The 17,658-nt window shown below is 42.8% G+C and overlaps 5 protein-coding genes across 7 annotated transcripts; 2 read left to right on the top strand and 3 right to left on the bottom strand.

Annotated features, from left to right (window-relative positions):
* Positions 1-1,511: 1,511 nt before the first annotated feature.
* LOC129744907 (uncharacterized) lies at positions 1,512-2,384 on the bottom strand. The gene has a single exon (XM_055737667.1). The coding sequence runs from the start codon at positions 2,382-2,384 to the stop codon at positions 1,512-1,514; it is 873 nt and encodes a 290-aa protein (XP_055593642.1).
* A 705-nt stretch (positions 2,385-3,089) lies between these two features.
* On the top strand, positions 3,090-3,962 carry LOC129744917 (uncharacterized). The gene has a single exon (XM_055737678.1). The coding sequence runs from the start codon at positions 3,090-3,092 to the stop codon at positions 3,960-3,962; it is 873 nt and encodes a 290-aa protein (XP_055593653.1).
* Positions 3,963-5,912: 1,950 nt separating this feature from the next.
* On the bottom strand, positions 5,913-7,736 carry LOC129755228 (26S proteasome regulatory subunit 4). Its single transcript, XM_055751616.1, has 3 exons — positions 7,600-7,736; positions 6,874-7,407; positions 5,913-6,818 (listed from the first exon to the last, which is right to left on the bottom strand). Exons 1-3 carry the CDS (start codon positions 7,600-7,602, stop codon positions 6,039-6,041), a joined length of 1,317 nt encoding a protein of 438 aa, XP_055607591.1. The 5' UTR covers positions 7,603-7,736; the 3' UTR covers positions 5,913-6,038.
* A 655-nt stretch (positions 7,737-8,391) lies between these two features.
* Positions 8,392-15,864, top strand: LOC129755248 (zinc finger protein-like 1 homolog). 3 transcript variants are annotated; one of them, XM_055751646.1, is made up of 6 exons: positions 8,392-8,620; positions 8,689-8,800; positions 8,865-9,058; positions 9,119-9,380; positions 15,291-15,611; positions 15,667-15,864. In XM_055751646.1, exons 1-5 carry the CDS (start codon positions 8,519-8,521, stop codon positions 15,587-15,589), a joined length of 969 nt encoding a protein of 322 aa, XP_055607621.1. In that variant the 5' UTR covers positions 8,392-8,518; the 3' UTR covers positions 15,590-15,611; positions 15,667-15,864. The 3 variants fall into 3 exon arrangements, with proteins under 3 accessions (XP_055607621.1, XP_055607630.1, XP_055607615.1); XM_055751655.1 differs by having other exon boundaries at positions 15,672-15,864; XM_055751640.1 differs by having other exon boundaries at positions 15,291-15,864.
* Positions 15,227-17,402, bottom strand: LOC129755238 (sperm-associated antigen 1). Its single transcript, XM_055751628.1, has 4 exons — positions 16,945-17,402; positions 16,517-16,888; positions 16,328-16,455; positions 15,227-16,268 (listed from the first exon to the last, which is right to left on the bottom strand). Exons 1-4 carry the CDS (start codon positions 17,324-17,326, stop codon positions 15,873-15,875), a joined length of 1,278 nt encoding a protein of 425 aa, XP_055607603.1. The 5' UTR covers positions 17,327-17,402; the 3' UTR covers positions 15,227-15,872.
* Positions 17,403-17,658: the final 256 nt, after the last annotated feature.

The raw sequence follows: 17,658 nt of genomic DNA on the forward strand, positions 1-17,658 counted from the left end.
TTACATTCTGTAGTTTCATAACTTCCCAAGTTGTATCGTCAATTAAGTTATATTTTGACCCAGAATCGATGAGCATTTCTATTGCTACTCCACCAACAATGCATTTAATGAGGTCATCGTCGGTCTCCTCCACGTTATATACTGGTAATTCTTCCTCCGATTCACTGGTTTGTTCCGGGTTGATATTCTTGGAAAACTTGTTGCATGGTTCGTCGTATTCATCGGTTTTGACCTTCATCACATTTGATGATCTTTTAAAAACTGATTGAGTTCCATGATTCGTGGGGTATGATCGTTTCCAAGGTCGGTTATCGTTGGTGTTTCTCTAAAATACAATTTACAATACAATGGTACACTACCAGTAAAATGTTTTATTATACTTACGGGTTTGAAAACTTTTGAGCGACAAACTTGACGGAAATGGTCGAGTCCGCCACAGCGTTTACAAGTTCGACCAAGTGCCGGGCAATTCCCTTCAAATTTGTGCGATTCATTCCCGCATCTACTACAGTTTTTAAATGGAGGCTTCTGTTGTGAAGTTCGTCCGTAAACTTTGTTGACATCCGGCGAGGCAAAACTGTAGCTAGGTCCGGGTTGATTCATGTGAGCAGCCTGGTATTTCACAGCTTGATACGTGTTAACTATTTTACAACATGTGTCCAAATTTAGATTTTGTCTTTCCAATAGTTTCTCACGGAGATCACTAGAAGCTGTTTGAATAATTTTGTCCATGACTGCAATCTGACGGCTCTCAAGAATGCTGTTACCGAAGTAGCACTTTTCTGAAATCTGTTGGATCCTTGTGAGAAATTTTTCGATTGGTTCATCGTCACTTTTTTTCGTTGTCCAAAATAAATTCCGCTCAAAACTGTCGTGATGCTTTGGTGCAAAATGATTGTTGAGTTTGTCTTTTGCCACCTGATACGCATCAACTCCTTCCAAGTCGACGTCGGCTCCCGGAATGCTATCAAACACACTTTGCAACTCCAGTCCGCCCATTGCGAGCAACTGAATTTTCTTGGTTATCGGTTCGGAAATACCAGAAGCCACCATGATTCTTTCGAAGCCACGAATCCAACTTGTCCAGGCATTTCGAACTTCCGAAGTTGGTAAATGCCTAAACCTCAGCTGCGGGAAATTATAGGCCGCCGGATTGAATGGTGCCACTGGCTGAACAATCACAACATGATTTTGGCCATAGTCTTGACCCGGATTCTCCTGTGGACTTTGATTATCGTTCTCCATCGCTTAAAAGTAAACAAAAACAAAGTTTTCTTCTCGTTTTTTGGATTGATTTTTTTCGGTGATTCAATGAAATAACTGCCGTGTAGTTTACGTTTCGGTTTACTTATTTTATTTCAACCATCTTCAGAACTAATTTTATAAAAAATAAACGGAAAAAAAAAATGTTTTAATTAATTAATATAAACTTTCTCATCTTTCCTATCTACTATCTTTCGCTTACACTAATAGCTTTTTTACACCCGCTGGGGCGGTCACATTGATTTTTTCTAGTCACTGTTGATGCTGCTGCTGCTGCGGCTCGCTGTCGACTGAATGTGTTCCGTTTTGCGATGTAGTTCCATTTCCTCTTTTTCCCGCAGCTTTTTCCACAGTCCGTTGTACACGCTCGAGATGCCTTTTGTGTCCTGTTGGATGTTAACTGCACGATTCTCTCGCATCTTTATGTGCAGTTTTTCAGCTATCCGACGGTGTGTTGTATTTGGGATTCGTTCGAGAATTCTCGTTTTCGGGAAATCAAACACATGAACGGGGCCGTTTTCCAACGCATGCTGAGCTAGGCCTGTAGCTTTCTGTTTTAGACGCACGGTGGTTTCGTGTTGTTTGATGCGTTTGGCAAGAGTTTGCGACGTTTGTCCGATGTACTCATTTCCGCAAGCGCATGTGATGGCATAAACGACATTTGTTTGTTGCATGATCGGAATTGGGTCTTTAAGTTTCGTAAAGATGTTGGACTTGATTTTGTCGCACGGCTTAGGAGCTGCAATCAAATTATGTTTGCGCAAGATTTTCGCAACTTTCTCGGTCAGACATGGTATGTACGGCAACGACATGAAACGGCTACCGTCGGGTATGTGTTGCTTGTTTTCGAGGGTGTTATACAAATTGTGCACTCTTCTTTGTACAACGCTGTCTATCATGTTTTGCGGATAGTTGTTTTTTCTAAGTATCGACTTGACTGTGGTGATGCTGGTTTTCCTTTTTTCGGCATCCGACAGTTTCAAAGCACGATCGATCAGCGCGTAAGCGGTGTTGATTTTGTGTGTGTATGGGCTTTCCGAGAAGTAATCTAGGTAGCGCCCATCTGGTTGTTTGGGGTACCAAGTCTTCTCAATTTTTCCATCTTTCCTTAGCAACGTCATATCTAGGAAACGGATTGTTTGCTCATTTTCTCTCTCGATGGTAAATTTGAGACTCGTGTGTGCGGAGTTGAATTCGGCAAAAATTAACTCCACATCCTCTTCGCGAGCGACGATGAAACAATCATCCACATATCGTTTGTAGACAGAGAGGTGTATGTTTTTTTCCCTCAATCTGTCGATGCATTGTTTTTCCAGCTGTTCCATCGCGATGTTTGCTGCAATACAACTAATTGGTGAGCCCATAGGGACTCCGTGGACTTGCTCGTAGAATTTTTTGTTGTATTGGAAAAAAGACGCTCCCAGTACAACTCTCAATGCTTTTCCGAATGACGCGAGCGGGATGGTCGTGTATTTCCTAAGTATATGCCGCTCGCGTCATTCGGAAAAGCATTGAGAGTTGTACTGGGAGCGTCTTTTTTCCAATACAACAAAAAATTCTACGAGCAAGTCCACGGAGTCCCTATGGGCTCACCAATTAGTTGTATTGCAGCAAACATCGCGATGGAACAGCTGGAAAAACAATGCATCGACAGATTGAGGGAAAAAAACATACACCTCTCTGTCTACAAACGATATGTGGATGATTGTTTCATCGTCGCTCGCGAAGAGGATGTGGAGTTAATTTTTGCCGAATTCAACTCCGCACACACGAGTCTCAAATTTACCATCGAGAGAGAAAATGAGCAAACAATCCGTTTCCTAGATATGACGTTGCTAAGGAAAGATGGAAAAATTGAGAAGACTTGGTACCCCAAACAACCAGATGGGCGCTACCTAGATTACTTCTCGGAAAGCCCATACACACACAAAATCAACACCGCTTACGCGCTGATCGATCGTGCTTTGAAACTGTCGGATGCCGAAAAAAGGAAAACCAGCATCACCACAGTCAAGTCGATACTTAGAAAAAACAACTATCCGCAAAACATGATAGACAGCGTTGTACAAAGAAGAGTGCACAATTTGTATAACACCCTCGAAAACAAGCAACACATACCCGACGGTAGCCGTTTCATGTCGTTGCCGTACATACCATGTCTGACCGAGAAAGTTGCGAAAATCTTGCGCAAACATAATTTGATTGCAGCTCCTAAGCCGTGCGACAAAATCAAGTCCAACATCTTTACGAAACTTAAAGACCCAATTCCGATCATGCAACAAACAAATGTCGTTTATGCCATCACATGCGCTTGCGGAAATGAGTACATCGGACAAACGTCGCAAACTCTTGCCAAACGCATCAAACAACACGAAACCACCGTGCGTCTAAAACAGAAAGCTACAGGCCTAGCTCAGCATGCGTTGGAAAACGGCCCCGTTCATGTGTTTGATTTCCCGAAAACGAGAATTCTCGAACGAATCCCAAATACAACACACCGTCGGATAGCTGAAAAACTGCACATAAAGATGCGAGAGAATCGTGCAGTTAACATCCAACAGGACACAAAAGGCATCTCGAGCGTGTACAACGGACTGTGGAAAAAGCTGCGGGAAAAAGAGGAAATGGAACTACATCGCAAAACGGAACACATTCAGTCGACAGCGAGCCGCAGCAGCAGCAGCATCAACAGTGACTAGAAAAAATCAATGTGACCGCCCCAGCGGGTGTAAAAAAGCTATTAGTGTAAGCGAAAGATAGTAGATAGGAAAGATGAGAAAGTTTATATTAATTAATTAAAACATTTTTTTTTTCCGTTTATTTTTTATAAAATTAGTTCTGAAGATGGTTGAAATAAAATAAGTAAACCGAAACGTAAACTACACGGCAGTTATTTCATTGAATCACCGAAAAAAATCAATCCAAAAAACGAGAAGATAACAACAACGGTGACTTAAACATTTAAAGAAAAAAACAAAGTTTGTTAGTTGTTACACGCCAAACTAGGAAACTCTTATATTGATACATTTAAAATGGTTTAAAATGATTTAATTTAATTTTTCAGTGTTTGTTTTAGCTTAATCGTGCAATTTGATTTTCAATCATCATCAACTTTTTTTTTCTCATTTCGACTTCTCTCATTTTGCTTTTTTTTTCAGGGTTCGTTAAGCATGCAGTCAATATACAATCAATTAAATAACCGACTTTGGTATGATTCCAATGAATTTAATCGTTGGCTTTTGCTTTATCAATTATGAATTTAACCATCAATCATCATCGTCAATCCAATGAATTTAATCGTTGGCTTTTCCTTTATCAGTTATGAATTTAATCATCAATCATCATCGTCAATCCAATGAATTTAATCGTTGGCTTTTTTTTTAAAAGATATATTCGATGAATTCAATCATCGACTTTTCAAATTCGCATAGTTCCAATGAATTAAATCGTTGGCTTTTTTTTTTTTTTTTTACAATGATTTCTATCATCGGCGTCCATATTATTTTCATTTTCATGCATACACACTGTGAACGAATTCACATAGACGAAACACTTTTTTTCGGCCATCTTTCTTTTCTTCGCGCATTTCATTTTCTGGACTTACCTGTTAGAGGAAACAAAATTTCACGCGTAGTTCTTAGTTGAAATCAACTTTTGTTCAAATTTCACCTTAAACAAACTAGTTAGCACATACTCGTCGCCATTATGTGGTAGCCGAGATTATAATAATGACTGGACAACTCTAGACGCGTACACGACCGACACAGTGAACCGCACTCAAGTGTAGTAAGAACAAGACTGAGGTGGTGGGTGGATATGTGTGTTATGCAGGTTGTCATCAGATAAACCGTATGTGTATATGTATGTGAAAACGAGGGGTATCACACAATTCCTCCGATTTCATGATTTTTGTGAAGGTAAAAAACTTTTCAGAAAATTTCACAACAAATTAGTTCATTATTTTGGGGTGACTGTTTTATTGGATGCAAGCTTGCGTACAAGTTGAAAAGACTTGTATTGCTAAAACGGGAAGGGAAAACCAAAAAGTTTCATTCGATTTTTTTCCAAAAACACTCAAACTTGAATGAAGGCAAGAAATATTTAAATTAATATTCCTTGGAATGGAGGCGACTAATTTTGCCTAGACTCAAACTTTAATTATTTTTCAATAACGAATTGTTTGGAAAAGAAAATCGTTACAATGCCACATTCATAGAAACAGATGTTTTAACTCAATCCTTTAATCAATCTTTTTGATTGATGACTAAATTTTTTTTTTTTTGGGATTTTAAACCAATTGGTTTATTCATCCCCAATGACTAAATTTCGTCAAATGAATTTGACTGATTCTGCAATTTTCACACCTCGTTCCTATACCTATCTTAGCTTGTAGAACTGAAATCAAAGACCTTTAATTTAAACCTTTCAACAATAAAATTGAAAAAAAATCAAACAAAATGTACACAATTTTAGTAGGAAAAATGTATGAACCATATTTCGGATATAGAAAACTGAAAGAATCTTTCAACTAGAGATGTAAAATTATACAACAGAACCGTGTGAACGTTTCTCAGATGTTGAACTTAACGGTTGAAACTTGATTATACCCAATGATTCAACTAACATGTGAAAAGAAATTTGAGCCTCAATTTTACATTTTTGTTTCATTTATTGGTAGCAATACCGTTTACACAAATGAGCCGAATTGATACGAGCTATAGATTAATGCATGTTAGTTTGCAAAGTTAAATAATCATTCACTTTTCAAAACCACCCTACAAGTACAGTCCTTCTGGCGTTCCCTCCTTCTTACGGTAGAGGACACTTTCCTTCGATTTCTTAAAGTCTTCATTGGTCACCTTCATACGGCGCTCCCGCAGAGCCATCAAACCGGCCTCGGTACAGATGGCCTTGATGTCGGCACCGGACAAATCATCCTTGGCCATAATTAGTTCCGAAAGGTTAACATCCTCGGCCAGCGTCATGCGAGCGGTGTGGATGTTGAAGATGCGCCGTTTGGTTTTTTCATCCGGCAGCGGGAACTCGATCTTCCGGTCAATTCGACCCGGGCGAATCAGAGCCGGATCGAGCGTTTCGATTCGATTGGTTGCCATGATGACTTTCACGTCCCCACGCGAATCGAACCCATCCAGCTGGTTGAGCAGTTCTAACATGGTTCTCTGAATTTCTCGTTCGCCACCGGAGTTAGAATCGTACCGTTTCGTTCCGACGGCATCTATTTCATCGATGAAAACAATGGAGGGGGCGTGTTCTTCTGCCACACGGAAGAGCTCACGAACCAGCTTCGGTCCATCGCCAAGGTATTTTTGGATCAGTTCCGATCCAACGACACGCAGGAAGGTGGCTGACGTCTGATTGGCAACGGCTTTGGCCAGAAGAGTTTTCCCCGTTCCGGGAGGCCCGTATAGGATTACACCCTTTGGTGGTTTGATACCCATTTCTTCATAATACTCCGGATGGGTTAGGGGCAGTTCGACGGATTCCTTAATTTCCTGGATCTGGGTGTCCAATCCTCCGATGTCGGCATAGGTTTCCTATAATAAATTAAGTGTTTAAAAAAACGATTGCGGTTAATTTGGAATGACTAACCTGAGGAGCCTTTTCAAGTTTCATGACGGTGACCATTGGGTCAGTATCATCCCCCAGAACTCCGACCACGGCATGAACCTTATGGTTCAGCAGAACGGAACAACCCGGTTCGAGTTGATCCTTATCGACAAAGGAAAGAATGCTAACGTAATGCTCGCTACCCACGGAAGTGGACACGATTGCATGGTTATCGTCAATAATCTCTTCCAGATTACCAACTGACATAGGTGTTCCCCGCAGGTCATCAACCTTGGAACGTTCCTCCTCGTTCTTCTCGTCCTGAGGCTTCAAACGTTCCTGGTTCCGGATGAACTCCTCCTCCATCAGCAGATAATCCTTGATCCGTTCCAGTTTCAGCAGCTTCAGCCGACAGCGGGTGTGTGGAGTAACCTGCGGAAGTTTCATGGCCGCATCCGGTCCCTTAGCCTTGCGCTTCTTCTTGCCGACCCGGGTCGGAATCGGGGGCTCATACTTCTTCTTCTTGTCCTTGTCATCCTTTTTGTCACCGCCGTTTCCGGCCGATTGGTTTTGACCCTACAAGCAGAAAGAAACGGTCCCCCTGAATATGTGAGAATGACTGTCGAATTTCTTACGCAAAACCTAACCTCAAAACGAGCTAAGGGATAAACACAAAATTTCAAAGGCCCAAAACATAAAGTTTTAGCTAGCTAGAGAAAAACTTTCAACTCTCACGAATGAAAGAGATAAAGTTCTACAAAATCTTACCATTTAGAAGACCAAATTCGACACTTAAACACGTAAAAAAGGAAACTATTTCACGAATTTCACTGAACTGCTTCCGATGACGATGAAATTCGCTTTGTGCCGTGCATCAGTTTACAAAATTCGACCGAGGCTGGCAATGATGACAGTACGAAATCAATGATTTCAATGATTGTAATGATCCGCTTATTTTAGGGGTGCTTCATTTTTCCAATCATTATAAACAGCCGATAAAACTTAAAATTGAGAACAAAAATTTAAATTCAGAATATGCGGATCAGATTTAAAATTTAAGATTCAGAATTCAGATACAGAATTCAGATTTAGAATTCAAATTTCAGATTCAGATTCAGAATTCAGATTTAGAACTCAGATTCAGTTTTCAGATTCAGAATTCAGATTCAGAATCAGATTCAGAATCCAGATTCAGAATTCAGATTCAGAATTCAGATTCAGAATTCAGATTCAGAATTTATATGCAGATTTCAGATTTCGATATTCAGATTCCGATATTCAGATCCTGAAATCTGATTCCGATTTTGAGTTCAGGATTTAGATTTCAGATTCCGATTTCAGATCAACATTTCTGATTCAGGTTAAACTCAGTAAGATTCTGAGGTCAGATTCAGAATGCAGATTTCAAATTCAGAGTCAGAATTTGGAATCTTGAGATAGAAGATCATGTTAAATTTCTGATTCAATTGGTTCTCAAATCCAAGTCCGTCACGAGAATTGATTGAGGAAACCCACATGTGCAGTGTAAAAGATGAACGTGCATTGCTTGGAAAAGTGACAGCCTCTGACAGCACATTCGGATTTTCATGTTTTGAATCCGTCGGACGTGGCGGTCTTGTTTTGGTCCCGGAGGGCGGAATATTCCGGAGAAAATTACGTGTAAAAACCGAAAACAGCTACCAGCGTCATGGGTCTGTGCAAGTGTCCCAAACGGCAAGTAACGACCCAGTTCTGTTTCGAGCATCGGGTCAATGTTTGCGAGAATTGCATGGTCGTCAATCACACCAAGGTAGGTCGAATAAAAAATGGAAAATCAGGATTTTATTTCTCAATCAGTTGTTTTTGTTGTTTTTTCAGTGCACAGTTCAGTCCTACATCCAGTGGCTGAAGGACAGTGATTACGACTCTAGCTGTACCCTCTGCGGGAACCTATTGGACAATGAAGATTGTGTTCGATTAATATGTTATCGTGAGTTATTTGATTTTTTTTTTCTTATTGAAAAGGGCTTGTAGATTTTTGTTTTCCTTTTTAGATGTTTTCCACTGGAACTGTTTAAATCTGCGGCAACAGTCACTGCCGGCAAATACGGCCCCGGGAGGTCATACTTGTCCGAGCTGTAGCGATCCAATTTTCCCTCCGGCTAATCTGGTTTCTCCGGTGGCCGATGTGCTGCGAACCCGACTCAGTCAGGTCAATTGGGCTAGGAATGTGTTGGAATTGCCTTTGGTAAATTTGAATCTCTTTTGGTAAATTTCCTATTTCTGATCGAAGTGTTTTCCCTTTCAGCTTTTGGAAGAAAACGGGGACTATTCCGACTATTCGGGCACGACTTCGTCGTCCCATCAGCACAGCAACAACAGCCACAATCATCATTCGGTGGGTGTGCATCATCACAGTGGTGGGGCCCAGAATCGATCATTGCTTCCGATTGCATCCGGAAGTGTTGGTGGTGGTTCCGGGGATCGTCCGGCCAGTCCACACTCGGTGGTCAACATGGAAAGCTACACAACCAGTGCCGGAGCCGCTGCTATGGGAGCCGATTTTCAAGGTAAGAATTGATGAATCTTCTTTAAGGAATTACAGTAGAGGCCCTTTATTTTGAAAAAAAAATTATACGCGATGTTTTACTCTGCGAGGCGAATAAAACTTCGCATGGAGAATAAAATTTGAAATATTTTACTAGTAGTGGCCGCTACCACCCCTTATTTCGGAACAAAATTGTTCTAAAATACCCTTAGAAAGGCGATGAGCTCTAAGTATCGGGACAGGGGGACAGATTAAAAATCGCTGTTTTAAACCATTACCTACATATTAAGAAAATTGCACGTTGATTTGAAACCATTTTGACTCCCAGCTTTGGCTGGAATTCCACCCAAAATTTTCGAAAACTATTTTCACGGTTATTGCCCCTAAAGTTATGCATCAGCATTAGCATGACATGCAAAATTATTTGAAAAAAAAAAACATCAGAAACCCGTTTTTTCAAACGAAACTGTAGACCGAAAGAGCTGAGTTTGGCTGAAATATTACGAAAACGGTGCCGAATCATCCCTTTTACGGAACATTAGAGTTAATAGGTAGGCACTTTTCCTTCTGGTTAAGAGTTAGGAAGTTGTTGAAAATTGAAAAACATCGTCTGTGTCTGTCATAGTTTACATTAACTTTTCAAGAATTTTCCAAAGTCCTCTCTAGAACTCTACCTATGTACATATAGTTCGCTCAGAAATTTGGCGAAATCTCAGGAACTCTCCAGAGTTTCCTAAAAACTGTCCAGAGTCCTCTCAGCAGAAGTGAGATGATTATGAAGTTTTAAGAAGGAACTTTCCATTACCTACCTACCTAAGGGTCCAGCGCCGATTGACCGGCGCATAGGGCTGAGATAAAAGATCTCCACTGCTGGCGATCCGGAGCCAGCGTCTTCACTTGCTGCCAGCCGAGGTTCTCGTCAACTGTGCGGATTTCAGCGGCTAGACTTCGCCGCCACGAGCTTTTGGGCCTGCCTCTTCTTCGATGCCCATCTGGATTCCAGTCAAGCGCCTCTCTGCAAATCTCGTTATCATCTCTTCGCAGCGTGTGCCCAATCCATCTCCACTTACGTTCCCGAATCTCGATTTCTAGCGCCTTTTGATGACACCGGCGATGAAGTTCAACGTTTGAGATCCAGTTGCCAGGCCACCAAGCGCGGATGATGTTCCGCAGGCAGCGATTCACAAAAACTTGCAGTTTTCGCGTCGTCACCGCATATGTGCACCAATTTTCACACCCGTACAGCAATACGGATTTGACGTTTGAGTTGAAGATTCGGATCTTATTTCGGAACAAAATTGTTCTAAAATACCCTTAGAAAGGCGATGAGCTCTAAGTATCGGGACAGGGGGACAGATTAAAAATCGCTGTTTTAAACCATTACCTACATATTAAGAAAATTGCACGTTGATTTGAAACCATTTTGACTCCCAGCTTTGGCTGGAATTCCACCCAAAATTTTCGAAAACTATTTTCACGGTTATTGCCCCTAAAGTTATGCATCAGCATTAGCATGACATGCAAAATTATTTGAAAAAAAAAAACATCAGAAACCCGTTTTTTCAAACGAAACTGTAGACCGAAAGAGCTGAGTTTGGCTGAAATATTACGAAAACGGTGCCGAATCATCCCTTTTACGGAACATTAGAGTTAATAGGTAGGCACTTTTCCTTCTGGTTAAGAGTTAGGAAGTTGTTGAAAATTGAAAAACATCGTCTGTGTCTGTCATAGTTTACATTAACTTTTCAAGAATTTTCCAAAGTCCTCTCTAGAACTCTACCTATGTACATATAGTTCGCTCAGAAATTTGGCGAAATCTCAGGAACTCTCCAGAGTTTCCTAAAAACTGTCCAGAGTCCTCTCAGCAGAAGTGAGATGATTATGAAGTTTTAAGAAGGAACTTTCCATTACCTACCTACCTAAGGGTCCAGCGCCGATTGACCGGCGCATAGGGCTGAGATAAAAGATCTCCACTGCTGGCGATCCGGAGCCAGCGTCTTCACTTGCTGCCAGCCGAGGTTCTCGTCAACTGTGCGGATTTCAGCGGCTAGACTTCGCCGCCACGAGCTTTTGGGCCTGCCTCTTCTTCGATGCCCATCTGGATTCCAGTCAAGCGCCTCTCTGCAAATCTCGTTATCATCTCTTCGCAGCGTGTGCCCAATCCATCTCCACTTACGTTCCCGAATCTCGATTTCTAGCGCCTTTTGATGACACCGGCGATGAAGTTCAACGTTTGAGATCCAGTTGCCAGGCCACCAAGCGCGGATGATGTTCCGCAGGCAGCGATTCACAAAAACTTGCAGTTTTCGCGTCGTCACCGCATATGTGCACCAATTTTCACACCCGTACAGCAATACGGATTTGACGTTTGAGTTGAAGATTCGGATCTTATTTCGGAACAAAATTGTTCTAAAATACCCTTAGAAAGGCGATGAGCTCTAAGTATCGGGACAGGGGGACAGATTAAAAATCGCTGTTTTAAACCATTACCTACATATTAAGAAAATTGCACGTTGATTTGAAACCATTTTGACTCCCAGCTTTGGCTGGAATTCCACCCAAAATTTTCGAAAACTATTTTCACGGTTATTGCCCCTAAAGTAATGCATCAGCATTAGCATGACATGCAAAATTATTTGAAAAAAAAAAAAACATCAGAAACCCATTTTTTCAAACGAAACTGTAGACCGAAAGAGCTGAGTTTGGCTGAAATATTACGAAAACGGTGCCGAATCATCCCTTTTACGGAACATTAGAGTTAATAGGTAGGCACTTTTCCTTCTGGTTAAGAGTTAGGAAGTTGTTGAAAATTGAAAAACATCGTCTGTGTCTGTCATAGTTTACATTAACTTTTCAAGAATTTTCCAAAGTCCTCTCTAGAACTCTACCTATGTACATATAGTTCGCTCAGAAATTTGGCGAAATCTCAGGAACTCTCCAGAGTTTCCTAAAAACTGTCCAGAGTCCTCTCAGCAGAAGTGAGATGATTATGAAGTTTTAAGAAGGAACTTTCCATTACCTACCTACCTAAGGGTCCAGCGCCGATTGACCGGCGCATAGGGCTGAGATAAAAGATCTCCACTGCTGGCGATCCGGAGCCAGCGTCTTCACTTGCTGCCAGCCGAGGTTCTCGTCAACTGTGCGGATTTCAGCGGCTAGACTTCGCCGCCACGAGCTTTTGGGCCTGCCTCTTCTTCGATGCCCATCTGGATTCCAGTCAAGCGCCTCTCTGCAAATCTCGTTATCATCTCTTCGCAGCGTGTGCCCAATCCATCTCCACTTACGTTCCCGAATCTCGATTTCTAGCGCCTTTTGATGACACCGGCGATGAAGTTCAACGTTTGAGATCCAGTTGCCAGGCCACCAAGCGCGGATGATGTTCCGCAGGCAGCGATTCACAAAAACTTGCAGTTTTCGCGTCGTCACCGCATATGTGCACCAAGTTTCACACCCGTACAGCAATACGGATTTGACGTTTGAGTTGAAGATTCGGATCTTAGTTCGTAGAGAGATCTGGCGTGACCGCCAGATGTTTCGGAGACTCGCAAACGCAAATCGGGCTTTTCTGATCCGGGTTTCGATGTCCTTCTTGGTACCACCATCAGGCGTAATCTGGCTACCAAGATACTGGAAGCACTCCACTGTCTCAACCTGTTGTCCAGCTACCACGAAATTGGAACGATTTTCTGTATTGATTTCCATCGACTTGGTCTTTCCGACATTGATTTTGAGACCTGCTGCCTTGGAGCTTTCGGTGAGGTCGTCGAGTTTGCTCTGCATGTCTTGTTGTGTTTGGGCGAGCAAAACAATATCGTCTGCCAGGTCAAGGTCGTTCAGTTGCTCCATGGTTGAAGGATTCCACGGCAATCCTCGGTTTGGTCTACAGTCAATCGATCCAGTCAAGATCTCATCCATTACGATGAGAAAAAGCAGCGGTGACAAAATACATCCTTGTCTCACTCCAGCAATTACCGGGATTGGTTCGGACAAGACACCGTCGTGCAAGACCTTGCACGAAAATGCCTCGTACTGTGCTTCGATGAGATGGACTAGTTTCTCTGGGACCCCTCGTCGTCTAAGAGCAGCCCAGATGTTTTCGTGGTTCAGTCGGTCAAATGCTTTTTCGAAATCAACGAACACCAGCAGAAGAGAGTCCTGGAATTCGTTGATTTGTTCCAGTATTATTCGTAGCGTTGTGATGTGGTCCTCACATGATCGTCCGGATCGGAATCCAGCTTGTTGCCGTCGGAGTGTAGCGTCGATTTTCTCCTGGATCCTGTTCAGGATCACTTTGCAGAGTACTTTGAGGGTTGTACAGATCAAAGTTATGCCACGCCAGTTACCGCACTCTGTTAGGTCTCCTTTCTTTGGGACCTTTACGAGGATACCCTGCATCCAGTCGGCCGGGAATGTTGCAGTATCCCAAATGTCAGCGAAAAGACGGTGCAACATTTGTGCTGACAAGGCAGGGTCGGCTTTGAGCATTTCAGCAGGAATGCTATCGATTCCAGGCGCTTTGTTGGATTTCATGTCCTTGATTGCCGCTTCTATTTCAGCCAGCGAGGGCGCTTCCGAGTTGACGCCATTAATGCGACTTACTGTGGGCGCCTCGAGCTGCGGGTTCTGTTGGCCATCGCTATTTGTAACTCGAAAAAGTTGATCAAAATGCTCAGTCCAACGCTTGAGCTGATCTGTTCGATCTGTCAGCAGCTGACCTGCTCTGTTTTTCAGCGGCATTCTTGCATTAGTCCTTGCACCACTAAGGCGGCGAGAAATATCATATAATAATCGGATATCTCCAATGGCGGCGGCTCTTTCTCCCTCTTCGGCTAGGGAGTTTGTCCAGGCTCTCTTGTCTCGTCTACAAGCTCGTTTAACTGCCTTTTCCAGCTCCGCATATCGTAAGCGGGCGGCTGCTTTGGCTGACCCGGTACATGCCTGCTCAATTCCGACTTTCGCCTTTCTCCGATCATCGATCATCCTCCAGGTTTCATCCGACATCCATTCACTTCGTCTTCCACAAACTTTACCGAGAGTACCATGGCTCGTCGTGATAAAGGCATTCTTGATTCCACACCACTGTTCTTCGACTGTTCCGTCTGTCGGCAGCTCCGAGGCTCGGGATTCTAGCTGTTCAACGTATGCCCTTTTCACCTCCGGATTCTCCAACCGGCGGACGTCGTATCGACACCCGACTTTCTCCACGCGCCGTTGGACACGCGCAACTCTCAGTCGTATCTCGCCAAGGACGAGGTGATGGTCAGATGCGATGTCTGCGCTTCGTTTGTTGCGGACATCGAGAAGGCTCCTTCTCCATTTTCGGCTGATGCAGATGTGGTCAATTTGATTTTCTGTTCGGCCATCTCGGGATACCCAAGTGACCTTATGTGCTGGTCGATGGGGGAAGAGCGATCCACCGATCACCATGTTGTTGTTGCCACAAAATTCTACAAACAGCTCTCCGTTTTCGCTCATCTGTCCTAGGCCATGGCGCCCCATGATGCGCTCAAAGTCCTGATTATCGGAGCCAATCTTTGCGTTGAAGTTGAACTTTCCATTGCATTTGGATAATCCATTTCCATCAGATGGTCTACACTCAATAGTTGATATAAGAACAAACAAACAACTACAAAAAAAAATAAAAAAAAATACTCAGACACTAATAACATATCCAGCCCAGATAATGCAGATAATCCAGCCTAAGTTCTTATGTGCAAGAGAAAGTAAAGGGCTATCATTAACATCCTTTTCAAAAATTATAAAACACTTAACAACCCTTTCAAGGAGAGCAACAAAAAACTGAATTGAGTTGCATTTCCTTAAAATGTAAATTTTTGAATGTGTTTCGAAGCAAATAGTTGGTTATTTAAAAGTTTTCCTCCATCTTTATTATGTTAGAAAATCGTAACTATTTTTATAATTTCCCATCCAGCAAGCAGTCGGCGCCCGCTGTTGCCCCGCGAATCTCCTATCGGTGGTTCGGACCGGGACGACAACAAATACAAACGCCGAACGCCGGCGGAAATCTTCTCACGCTGGTCCCGTCGCTTCTATGCGCCCTCATCAAGGCCACCCTGGCGGCGAACCTGGTTCTTGGTGGTATCCGGGATGCTCGGGTTCGTGTGTATCATGTACGTGCTGGCCACTCTCGGACGTCGCAGCCAGGATTCGGACGATCTTGGCGATGCTGACGATGGTATCTTCAATCGCCATCTGCCCCACGAGGCATGATTGGAGCAACAGCAGCAGCGTGGTAAGCAGAGAGCACTGTTGCTCTGGTTTTAAAACAGTAATCTAAATCCTTTCAGCTTAGTCATTCCCCCGGGTCACACATCTACAGCTAACTGCTGCTACGCGAACGGAATATACGAGTATGATGGGACACATTTATATTATATACTAATCAATTTCTATTGCGTCACTAGAACCTATTATTTCTGTTATTTTGTATCGTCCGATTAGGAAGAAAACTAGTATCAAGTGAAATATTAAAATTACACCAATAATGTACGGTTTACAATTCTTGTATGAGAACTTTCCTCGGTTCCGGTTTTGTTACCGTCAGGTCGATTTTACGGTTGGTTCGTTCCTGCCTCTGGTTAATGCTTTCTTTTACGATCTTCGCGGTTTCACTTTTGAGGGCCTTCATAGCATCCGGGAGTTTATCCTTTACAATTCGTTTCGGCTTAATGAGCGCAGCGAAATCTACATCGATTTCCTGTTCTTCCTCAATTTTTCGAATCGCCAATTGTTCGGTTTTTATTTGTTCATTGGTAACTTCCTCAATGGTCATACGGAACGAGTTCAGTGGTGGAAGATCCGGATCCGTTTTTCTAAGACTCTCAACCGCACTTAAGGCCATTTTGTGATTCGGTTCTAACTGGAGCAGTTTTTTGTAGACTTCAAAAGCCTTAAAAAAAATTAACTTTCTCAACCATTTGATCTCTTAAAGAAGTTTTCAAAATGTACCTTTCTAATTTTAGAATCGGATCTAAGAGCCTCAGCTTTACGTAGCATGGCTTTGATGTTCTCGGGTTCCAACTCCAAGCATTTATCACAATCGTTAACCGCTTCCTCAAACTTGTTCATTTTTAAATCTAAAACAAATTAACAAATTATCTCAAAAATCTTTTACAACTTATTTGTCAAGAAACCCACATGTCACCGCCCGATTATTGTAACATGCGGCTGTCGCACAAATACGCAAGCTAGTATCGTACTCCTGCAGCGCTTGCTGATACTCTTTGCCCCGAAAGAAATCGTTACCCTTCTCCCGGTACTTCCCGGCCAGAATCGTTCGTTCCGCGTCGCTCAGCTGCCCAATCTCATCCGGTGGCAACTCTTCGATCAGAGTCGACCGTTCCGCATTGCGTCGATTCTGTTCGGCAACGAACTCCTTTCGCCGTTCCTCCTCCAGCTCCATCTTGAGCAGTTCCGCATCCGGATCGTACTGGTCCCAGCGCTCGTAGTCACAGGATTTTATACGGGTTGCTTTCCCTTCTGAACTTGAGTTTTTCTTTGATGTTTCGACTGAAAGTGATCAACCCCTGATTAAAAAAAGATCCAAATTTTAAATTATAACCCACCTTTACTGGTGACACTTCTTATGGGCGGGAGAACAGAAACCGGTTCATCCTTAACCTCTAACAGTCCTTGATGGAGCCTAGTCACGTTTTTCTCCCAAGAGGCCAGCTCGTCGCTGATCCGCTCCCATTCGTTGGCCGGCAAGGAATCCTTTCGAAGTGGTTCACTTTCCGTTCTCAGAAGTTTGCTGTCCGGCTTCAGCTGCCGCAGCCGATCTACAGCCAGATCGGTCAGCTGTGGATAGAAGCCCTCCTGACCGGAACGGAGGATTTTAACGATTTTCTCCATTTCCCGCCCGTCCGTGCTGGCCCGAATGTATCCGAAGTCCAAATGTTCCAGCAGTACGTTGTATTTCTCCAACAATCGGGTGGAAACGTTGGCCATTGTGAGATTGTTTTCAGAAATTTGTGGTTTCAATTTATATAGGTAATTTCAATACTACACGGGTAACAGTCTGTTAAAAATAAATAAACTTTGCCGTAGCCATAGTGATAGCAAAACGTGGCACGTGAAGCATGCGCGCAAACACGTGACTCGTCATTCCGTTGAAGAGTCCGCCGAGTCCTACAAAGTAGGGTCTGGAAAGTTCTGCAAATCGATAAAACTTTTCGGTTTAATGTTGTATTTTTTGCAATAATTACTGCAATTTACGACTTGTGCTGAAAACACTCACTTTTTGCTACTTGTTGCATAAATAACTATTTTGACAAAACTTC

The sequence above is a fragment of the Uranotaenia lowii genome, chromosome 1 (genome assembly GCF_029784155.1).
Source record: "Uranotaenia lowii strain MFRU-FL chromosome 1, ASM2978415v1, whole genome shotgun sequence".
Lineage (NCBI taxonomy): Eukaryota > Metazoa > Arthropoda > Insecta > Diptera > Culicidae > Uranotaenia > Uranotaenia lowii.